We start from the raw sequence: 11,010 nt of genomic DNA on the forward strand, positions 1-11,010 counted from the left end.
CCATGTTTCCGCCATCTCCTGCATTAGTAGGCGAATTCTTTACTGCTAAGCCACCCAACATGATGATAATTCCCAACCTTATGTCTCCACCCTAGGCATCTCCCCTAAACTCCAGACTCACATATTCACTTAACTATAAAGCAAACATCTCAAACTTAATAGACCAAAATTAAGCTTCTAACCTTCCCCCTCCAAACCTGTTTCTCTTCCTTATCTCGGATAACAGCAACTCCATTATTGCAATCTCAGGGATAAAACTTAGAGCTATCCATGACTCTTCTCTGCCTCTCATATCTAACTTTGAGTATTTCAGCAAATGCTTTTGACTCTACCATCAAAATATATCCAATAATCAACCACTTCTTATTCACCTTCACAGCTATTAGTCAATCCATCACCATCTGTAAGATGGAGTGCTCCTTTCCTCTTAACTGTTGGTGCAGCCCTTGCCACTGCTTTCACCATGCCCCAACTCGAGTCTACTCTTAACACAGCAGTCAAGCTGTTCGAGTAAGTCTAAATTAGATCCTGTCACCAACTGCTCAGAACTTTCCAATGGCCATCTCACTCAAGTCCTCACACTGCCTTCCAGACCTAATGTCGTCTGACCACAACGCCTTTGTGCCTCTGCCCCAGCTATTTTATTTTCCTCTTAACTTCATATCAAACCACCTCATGTCACTTCATTCTAGTTGCAATGACCTTCTTGCATTTCTCAAATACTCCAGGCCTGCTCTAGCCACAGTACCTTTGAACTTGCTGTACCCCTCACCTGAAATTATATAGAATGCAAGGCTTGTTCTTTCACCTACTTCTTCACTCAAATGTAGGTCCAGTGAAGTCAACTCTTTCCTTGCCATTTAAAATTCCTCCCATTCCTTAACATTCCTCATGCATAAGCTCTGCTTTATTTGCTTTGTAACTCTCCAAAGCACTTTCCTCTATCTAACGTACTTTATGTTTTACTTACCTTATTTATAGCCTGTCTCCAACTAGAATATAAACTCTATAGCGATTCTGTCTGTTTCATCTTCTATGCACCTGTCCCTAGAGTAGTACCTTTCAGACAGAACTGAGTCTGTCCAATACTAACGAATATGTTAAATGAAGCCTCTACAGAAGTGTCAAGTTTTGTTAGGCCCAAATTCAAAGCTAGATTTGATTAATCCTTGATTAATTAAATTCTACCAATTCTTTCATCAGTTTTTATACCATATCAATAATACTCAATATTTCATAAATGTTTTTAATCACGTTTTATTATTTTATAATATATTTACCTGACAATTATAGAGGTGCTTACTGATTCCAAATAGCTCAACTTCTTACCTACTCTGGCATTACTATAATTAAAAAGAACACTAGGCTTCAGCTAGAAGTCCTAGGTTCAAATTCTAGCTCTACCACTTAACAGTAGATGACTCAGGCAATTTAGTCTCCTTCAAGTCTTAGTTTCTCATGAATAAAATAGCAAAGTGGGGGTGGATTAAAGACCTGCCCAGCCTACCTGTCCTACACCTAATCATAAAATTATTGTGAAAATAAAAAATGAATGACACAATGCTTTACAAACCATAAATGAAACATAAGTGCCAGTTAAATACAAATATTGTAGTATGGAAAAAACCTGACTGGAACAGAAAATCTCAGTGTTTGGGAAAGCATACTTCCTCGCCCCTAGTTTCGGAGTCAGACTGGCTCTTCCACTTACTTACTATACCTTAAACAACTTAAACAAGTTTCTCAAACTCTCTGAGTCATGGTTTCCACATCCATAAATGCAGATAATACCAAACCTGTAGCAGCCTTTTGAAGATTAGAGGTTACATACACATATATGTAAATGCAACGACAGAACACACTTAACAAATGACATCTTTGTTTGGTGTCTTGATTTTCTTCAAAATGGACAAAACCCCAAAAGTAGATAACATAAACTACACTACGGAGGTGGGGGAGACTTCTGACTTGGAAACCGCACGTGAAAGGACAAGAGAGAAAGTGAGAGGGAGGCAATTAAGCAATGATCTCAGCAGTCTACCTAAGGAATGGGTGCTTTCTCGTCTTTCTCCAAGATAAAACAACAAGACAAAGCACAAAGAAAGACCATCATACAGAAAAACCAGATCACTAATCTTAAAAAGTTCGTTTCAAAACTAAATACTATATAGTATTTTCTCTTCAAAGGATGTGTGTTTCTCACACACCAAGATATATTTTGACACTCTAGAACTCAAGATACAAGCAATAAAAAAAGGTTGTGGTTTTCCAACGATAGAACCGATATAATTCTATTAAATATATTCATGAAATACGACAGAAAGAATTAGAACAACTTAAAAAAGCAAACTGCTATTAAGATATATCAAACAAACATTTCAAGAATGCTTTATGAAATCATTAGACTCTGATATATTTCCTTACTTCTATGACACGAGTGATTATAAGCGATAACAACCAATTTCCAGGGGGGGAAATACTCCCACATTATATACACACTTAAGATATAAAATATACCAATTTCAGAAAACATTAAAATGTAATACATCCCTCAGAAATGTTGAAAATGTTCTATTTCTTGAGCTGGGGATAGTTACAGAGTACATTATATTTCTGGATATTCATCAAAGTGTACCACCCATTTTGCACACTCATTTATAATTTTTCTATATGTACATTTCAAAATAAATCTATGTAACCTACCAAAACCATACAGATACAGCTATCAAGCAAATGAATTACTGATCCTACTATGAAAGGTGAAAAGAAAGCTTTTAAAAGAAAACATAGGAAAGTTAATTTCATGACACTAAGGTAGGTAGAGATTTCATAAATGGAAACAAAAGAACACTAACCAATTGTTAACCAGACTTCTTTAAAATGAAGAACTTTTGAGTCACCAAGACACCAAGATCCTGAAAAAGCTACAGAGCAGAAGACATCTGCAATACTCCTATCTAAAAAGACTATATCCAAAATACATAAAGAACTACATCAATATGGAAAAAGTAAATACTCTAGTAGAAAAAGGGCAAAAGACTTAACAGACATTTCACAAAAGCAGAAGTTCAAATGGCTAATAAAAAAAGATGCTCAATTTCAACAGTCATCAGGAAAATAAAAACTACAACCAATGTCACTACACACCCTCCCAGAAATAACCAAAAATAAAAAGACTGACAATACCAAGTGTTGGCAAAGATGTGGAACAACTGGAACTCTCTCACACACTGCTGGAAGGAGTATAAGTTTATGAAACCACTTGGCAGAACTTCAGCAAAATCTACTAAAAATGAATATATCATAGCCATAACTATGACCTAATAATTCCACTTAAGGTACATACCCAACAAAAATGCACATATGTGTTCATCAGGAAATAAGAGTACAAAAATTTTCAAAGCGGCAAAACTGTAAATAATGTAAATTTCCATCAACAGTAGAATGGAAAAATTGTGGTTTACTCATAGAATAGAATCAGTTTAGTTCAGTCGCTCAGTCGTGTCCGACTCTTTGTGACCCCATGAATCGCAGCACGCCAGGCCTCCCTGTCCATCACCAACACCCAGAGTCTACCCAAACTCATGTCCATCGAATCGGTGACGCCATCCAGCCATCTCATCCTCTGCCATCCCCTTCTCCTCCTGCCCCCAATCCCTCCCAGCATCAGAGTCTTTTCCAATGAGTCAACTCTTCGCATGAGGTGGCCAAAGTATTGGAGTTTCAGCTTTAGCATCAGTCCTTCCAATGAACACCCAGGACTGATCACCTTTAGAATAGACTGGTTGGACCTCCTTGCAGTCCAAGGGACTCTCAGGAGTCTTCTCCAACACCACAGTTCAAAAGCATCAATTCTTCGGTGCTCAGCTTATAGTTCAGTCGGTAAAGACTTTGCCTGCAGTGCAGGAGACCCGGGTTCGATTTCTGGGTTGGGAAGATCCCCTGGAGAAGGAAATGGCAACCCACTCCAGTAATCTTGCCTGGAGAATCCCATGGACAGAGGAGCCTGGCAGGCTACAGTCCAGGGGGTTGCAAGAGTCGGACACAACTTAGCGACTAACCCCCCAAACATTAGAATAGAATAGAATAATAAACAAACCACAGTAAAACATGAATTAATCTCAAACATAATGTTGAGCAAAAGAAGCTCTAACAAGATATACTACATGATTCCTTTTATACAGAGTTCAAAAACAGACAAAACTTTACTATGGTGTTAGAATACAAGGAATACAGTGAAGTTGAGAATTCCAGTACTGACATTTGCTGAGCTGGCTGCTACTTACAATAATATCCCTATTTTGTGAAACTTCAACTAGCTGTACACTTTTCTCTATGTATGTCATATTTCTTTAAAAATCTTATATTAAATACCGTCCCCCCAACTAGTGAATCAAGATTTCTAATCCTTTTCTACCAAGATTCTTCACCTACACCATGCTCAAAGACTTAACTAGCAGTGGTTCTATATGACGCTCAATGCTCTTATGGATTCAGACATCAGTATCTTTGTCCGAATCTCCTATATGCCAAGTACTTTAACGTTCACTTGTTCAGATACTTATTGCATATCTACTAAGTTATACAAAACCAGCGTTGAGAACTTCAGGTATAAAAAAAATTAGTAGCAAATGATCCCTGGCTTCTAGTTCATAATCTTACAAAAGACCACACACATAGGTAACAAGGTAAGTGTATAGAGATACACACAGGGTATTATGGGAACACAAAGGAACATCAACAACAGACAGTGGGACGAAAGGCATCAGGGTAGGCTTCTAGGAGGTGTTAACACCTGAATCCTTAAAACATTAGACGTTATCCTGGCGAAGTGCATTCCAACAGAGGAAACAGCTTGAATAAAAACACAGTGATAAGAAACAGCATAGTGTATTTAAAGAAACAATGAACAGCTGTTAGACATTGCTTAAGAGTAGTAAAAGGGAGAACTAGGATGGGACTGGGGGAAGTGGCAAGAGATATAAAGATGCCAAGTCATGAAAGGACTTATCCAATAGGCAAGATGGGCCAGTGAGGTTTATGCAAAGAAATTATGTGGTCAGAGAGATTATCCAGGGAACAATGCAGAGCATAGACTTAAGAGGAATCAAGCTGGCAGAAAGAACGGCAGTTAGGAGAGAGTTATAACTGTCCAGATAGAAGATGAGAGCCTGAAACAATGAAATGAAAGATACAACACATCCAGAGTACAGTCATCATGCTGCTGATCTAGAAGTCACATTGGGAACCACTAACGTACACTATGTGTCAACGATTTTTTTCTGTAGGCCAATAAATAGTAAAAACTTTAGGCTTTACAAGCCACATACAGTGGCTTGGTTTTGTGTTTTAAACCCTTTAAAAATGAAAAACTATACTTCACTAGTGGACTTTACAAAAAAGAAAAAAAAGGTCAGGCTGGCTTTGGACTGCAGGCAATGTGAGTTTGCTGATCCCTGCTGTGCACCCGTAAAGAAGTGAGGATTAACCGTCCTGAGAGATTAATTTTCCTAAAATGTTTCTTGTGTATCAGTGCCCCACTGAGAAACTTCTGCACTGGTCCTGACTGCCCACTGTATAAGTCAAATCCCTATGAATGCGAAGGCATCTACACCCTAGCTTCAACCAGGTCCTTGAACCACACCCTTTTGAGAACCTTCCATTCTTATTAAACTGACCTACTTATACTCACCCGCCTCCGTATCTTTGTGGTGTTCCCCAATGTACTTTCCCCTTTCCAAAGCTACCCAAATACCCTTCCTTCGAAGAATAATTCAAATCTTTTGATTCCACCCTCCTCCTAGCACCTAGAAGCACTGCTTCAATTTATCTGATATTTACTTGCTGTCCTGAATTACTACTTACTTCAAATTATCTTCCTGGAAGGCAGGGAATACTTGATACTTCTATCAATGGATCTAGCATACAGCTAGATGAAGATGTGTGTTATAAAACATATATGTATGCATACACTTTTTTTTTTCTGAACTAGCTATATAAATGAAGCATATTTTATTTCTCTCTTTTATCAGTAATTGAACACTTCAATTCTACAGACAATCATTTAAATGCTGTAGGAACTACAGAATGACAATCCAACAGCATATGTCTCCTATTATATGTTTTTAGAGTTAGTTTAAGGGAACAACAATAACACAAGTAAAATTTTTCCAATGGTCAATGTTACCAATCTAGGTACACTGGGGTCTAGGGGTCACTAGATTAAATCAAAATTTACTTACATATCTTTTTACTCATTTTTAAAACATGAAATCAGCTTTTAAAACTAAATTGCTTTAAATTCACCCTTAATTATTACTTAAGTCACACACACACACACAAGCCACACACGGTCTGAATTTTTTTTTAACAATAAACTTCTCCATGACAACTCACATTACCAAACTGACATTGACTTCATTCAGAATTTAGAGAAATAAGAATATAGTTTAAAAAAATTTTTAAGTTGTCCATTTTAGTTCACTATTGATAGTTTTAAAAACATAATGTCTTGAGCTAAAGAATTCTTAACATTGAGAAGATTACTGAAGAAGTCTTTTCAAGTCTGAAGTGTGAACTATGCCTCATTTTACTATGAAAAGAATGTTCAAGAACCTATAAAAATTGCTCCGGAATCATTTGCCCACAGTTCAATGCAAACTACAAAAGAAGTTTAAAACACTTTGGAAAGGTATAGAAGACAAATTAACCAAAAGATGGTCATGAAAGTGAAAACTGAGACTCTGTAACGCTTCAGAACACACTGAAGAAAAAGTGGCTAGTGACTTACAACCCTGAAAAGACTATTATTCATTGATAAATTTAATAGTAATAGGGCACTGACTGGAAGACAAACCCAGGAACCAGTGTCTCCCATTCCTGTTCTGCCCCTGGTCTGTACAGAATCTTGGGCACATCTGCATAAACTGAACAAGAAAAGCTGAGCTAACATTCTAGGTTGTGAGACCTGATGAAATATTTATGAAGTACTTTGGGACCATGAGGGAAGCCACTGTAACCATGAAAAGTCATCTGCTTAATGCAAAACTATAGCTACCTGTTAGGCCTGCAAATCCTTTGTGTCTTCTTAACACAGGAAATCTTCAGTGAGTCAGTAAAGTGCATGCATTTAATGAGAGAGCTTAGCAACCTCACAGAAATGAATTATCTTGCAAAGCTTTGTCTTCTCACAAACCATGTCACTGTCCAACCCATCCATTTGCAAAGGAAAACATGATCTGACTCACATTAAAGAGTTGGGTCTAGTTATTGATAAGCCAATACCAAATGACTGAAAATTCAGGAATCACAGTGGAACTTTGTCACTTAACAGAAATGTGACTTCAGAAAGTAATCCCCCAAACGTCGTTCCAACCAGAGCTTTATTAAAGGGAAAGTCCCTACACTCTCTTACATAAAGAGCTCTAAAATGTTTTTGGACAGTGTCAACAGAAGATTATATTCACTCAAAACCTGACCCACCGCGTTCATTATTTCCAGCACCTGCTCGGTGTTGAGGTTTGAGAGGCCGCTCAGGAAAAGTACTGATGCCATCTCCAGCTGCCCCTTTCGTGAATGACAGTAACAATGAAAACACTGACAAAAGAGCTGGGAGGCCACCCCAAGCCCCTGCTTAACAGTACTCCTACCCTACCCGCAACGGGCTGAGCTGCGAATCCCAGAAAAGGGCCTCCTCTCCCAGATCTCCCAAGCCCAGACCTTGCCTCCGGTCTGACAAGTGAAAAAGTACCACCCTTCACTCCTCTCAAGACAGCAGAGCACCTGAAGAGGTGAGGGGGAATGTGGCCTCCCGTTCTCAACTGTCGGGGGGGCGGGGGGTGGAGAGGGCGAAGGCTGCCTGGCAGGAGGCGGGCGAGCAGAGCCCGGGTGCACCCGGGAGGCTGAGAACTCCCCGGGTCCCGCGGGCGCCGTTCGGGCAGGAGAGGAGAGGAGACGGAAGGGGAGGAAAGGGGAGAGGAGGAAGGCGCATCCCTCCCGCGGCCGGAGGGTCGCGCGGAGGAAGCGGGACTCGGGCGCCGGGTGAACAGTCCTCCCCGGGGTGGCTGCGGCCGGCCACCCGCTTCCCGGGAGCTGGAGGAGGCGACGAGGAGGCTCGGTCGGGTAGCACATTCTTTGCCCAAGCCGGGTCCCGAGGGAGGGCGAAGGCTGCCGAGGAGGCAACTCTCTCTCTCACCCAACTCGGGGCAGAGCGTGAGGGTGGCCGGCCCCGGGCTGCCCGGCACGATGCCGCCCGGGTGGGGGAGGCGGCGAGGCCGGCCTCCGGCCCGCTCCCTCCCCACGCGGCCCGCGGCCGGCGGCCGTCCGCGCCCTCGTCCCTCCCGCCGCCGCGCGGGGCCGGGCCTCCGACCTCGGCCGGCCGGGCGCCGGGCCAGGCGGCGGCAGCGGCGGGCGGGCCGGCCGGCCTGGGGCCCTACCTGAGGCTGTGTACCAGCTCCCGGCGTGACTGGCTTCCCGGCAGACCACTCGGTTGGACATCTTGGTGCCTGTGCCGCCTATGGTGCACGAGGATGAATGAGGAGGCGGCGGCGGCAGCGGCGGCAGGAGCGGCTCCGCGAGGGGACGAGACACCGCGGGCCCAGCCCAGGAGGAGGCGGCAGCGGGGAGGGGATCGGCCCGGCCCAGGAGGAGGAGGAAGAGGAGGAGGCGGCGGCCCGGGAGGAGGAGGAGGAGGAGATGGCAGCCGGGGCGGTGGCGGCGGCGGCAACAATCACCACAAACTCGGGCGGCCGCCGGAAGACGGGGCCCGCGGCGGCCTCACACCGAAGCTCGGAAAGCCGTGGCCCCGGCCCCCGGAGTCGCCGCTGCTCCCCAGCCGGGGCTGGTACCTCCGAGCCGCCCCCACGGCCCCCTCCCTTCCCGGTCGGCCTCCCGGAGCCACCGCCAGTGACCCCACCCCCGTGACTCCACGCCCGCCCCCTCCCCCCACCCCCAGCGGGACTCCCCGCACCCACCCCCACCCCCACCCCCGGCCGAGCCCTCCTGCCCGCCCGGCTGCTGGCCCGCCGGCCCCGCCCCGCCCCTCCTCCGGCTGCGCGGCGAGGTTAACGGCGGACACCGGACAGGCCAGACGGCATCTGGGGTCGGGCGGCCCCGCGAGGAAGCAGCGGCGGCTGCGGCTCTGCGCACACAAAAGCCCAGGGCCGGGGCCTGAACCGGGGAAGGCAGCCTCGAGAAGAGCCAACGCTTCCTTACTCGCCACTCTAACGGGTCCTGCCCACTGAGCATGCCCAGCAGCCGCTGCCAGGCCCGCCGAGGAATCTCACCGTGCACGCTCCGCTCTCCGGGGTTTAGCGGCAGCAGAGGCGGGGAGGGGGAGGGCGCGGGGAGCAGGACGCAGCCGCAGGGCAAGCCCCCTCCCCCAACCAACTTCCTTAAACCTAGAGCACCGAGGGCTCTTCCGTGCAGCTTTCCACGTGGAAGGTACCCTGTCTTCCCCACCACACGCAGGAACCCTTAGTGGGTGCTTACCCCCAAGGTCTCACTCCTAGGCACGCAAGTCTGTCGCCACGTTGGAAAGTTCATTTGTAGAAGCAGGTGTGCCTGTGGTGCGGCAAATGCTGTTTTTGCTTCACAGGGCCACCCTTACCACCTAATCGTGGCTGTATACTGTAAAGTTGTCTTGTTTCGATTTATGTTTATGTAAGTGCATATCTTAACTCTGTACCTGGGCGACAGTGTGACATACCTAGCCTCAGTTATTCTCATCTATAAAATGGTCATAACAATACTAGAGGTGTTACGAAAGCCTAGTAGATTGGCTTCCCTATAGCTCAGTTGGTAAAGCCTTTACCTGCAGTACAAAATGACATGGGTTTGATTCCTGGGTTGGGAGGATCCCCTGTTAAAAGGAAATGGCAACCCACTCAAGTAATCTTTCCTGGAGAATCCCATGGACAGAGGAGCCTGGCAGGCTACAGTCCATGGGGTTGCAAGAGCCAGACACGACTTAGCAACTAACCCCCCAAACATTATTTCCAACCTTCAGTTATCTTTTAAATCCCACCGCAAGTGTCAGAAACAAAGAATTACATTAAAATTATATAATAATCACAGTAAAGTAGAATATCTTGGACCTCCAAGAAAATGTTATGGAGTAGACCATTCCAAAACTAGGAAGAGAGTAAGAGCAAATGGCATGCCTTCAATGAAAGACTTGGAATTAAAACTATAACATTGTTATATCTGAAATTCACACTAAACAGATCCGTGGTAGAGGCCAAAGCAAACGACTGTGCTTAATTTTCAAGTTTCCCTAGTGTCATAGTCATAGAATTTTTTTTTTTTCTTCAGGTACTACACTTTGTATTCTCACATTTTCAACTTTAAGGTCCATGGATCTTGTTTGAGATCCCAGTCCTGGTCAATTATTGGAACATTTCTGACTTTCACACCTTTTTATACACTCTTTTTAAGCTGCAAAAAAAAAGAAAAAGAAAAAACCTCCATTCTATATAGATCTGTATTCAATTTTTAACCCTCTCACTTCACCACTAACCTGCCCAAATATTGGAGGGTGGGGGTACACGTACCAAGTAGCCAATCTAGGGATAACAGAAAAAGGAGGGCTGAAGCCGATTCCCTGGTACTCTTTCTGAAGCGACAAAACTCAGTGATAACTGATGAAATTATAAACACTTCATTGTAAATTTCAAGAAAAGGAAATAGTTGATATGGTTTATATGGTGTAAGAACATTGATTGCTCTGTCACTCATCAGCCGTGTGGTTATGGATATCTAGTAATTTAACCTTTTCAACCCTCAGATATCGCATCTGTGAAATGCAAACAGCAGTCATATTTAACTCACTGGCTTGCTGTGAGAATCACCAAGTAAGGCACCTGAAAACAACTTATAAACTGTTCTTTGTAAATGTTTGTTTTCTCATTATCCTCTGCTCCTAGCAACAATCCTAGGTCTCATTCCAAACTAGTAATCTAATCTAAAATTAAGCATCCTCCCTATTAAAATTCTCAGTTGGAGGCTTTTTTC

At 43.9% G+C, this 11,010-nt stretch overlaps 1 protein-coding gene across 3 annotated transcripts in view; it reads right to left on the minus strand.

Moving 5' to 3' along the window:
* MEMO1 (mediator of cell motility 1) overlaps positions 1 to 9,298 on the minus strand; it is a 113,961-nt gene extending 104,663 nt beyond the window's left edge. For 2 of the 3 annotated variants that reach the window (XM_055539737.1, XM_055539734.1), the window contains exon 1: positions 8,436 to 8,640. In XM_055539737.1, coding sequence (XP_055395712.1) covers positions 8,436 to 8,496 — 61 coding nt within the window. In that variant the 5' untranslated portion in view covers positions 8,497 to 8,640. Of the gene's footprint in view, positions 1 to 8,435; positions 8,641 to 9,213 lie in introns of those variants that run through there. The other variant, XM_055539735.1, reaches the window with a different exon arrangement.
* Between the last annotated feature and the right edge of the window lie 1,712 nt (positions 9,299 to 11,010).

This window comes from Bubalus kerabau, chromosome 11 (genome assembly GCF_029407905.1).
Source record: "Bubalus kerabau isolate K-KA32 ecotype Philippines breed swamp buffalo chromosome 11, PCC_UOA_SB_1v2, whole genome shotgun sequence".
NCBI classification, from domain to species: Eukaryota; Metazoa; Chordata; class Mammalia; order Artiodactyla; family Bovidae; genus Bubalus; species Bubalus kerabau.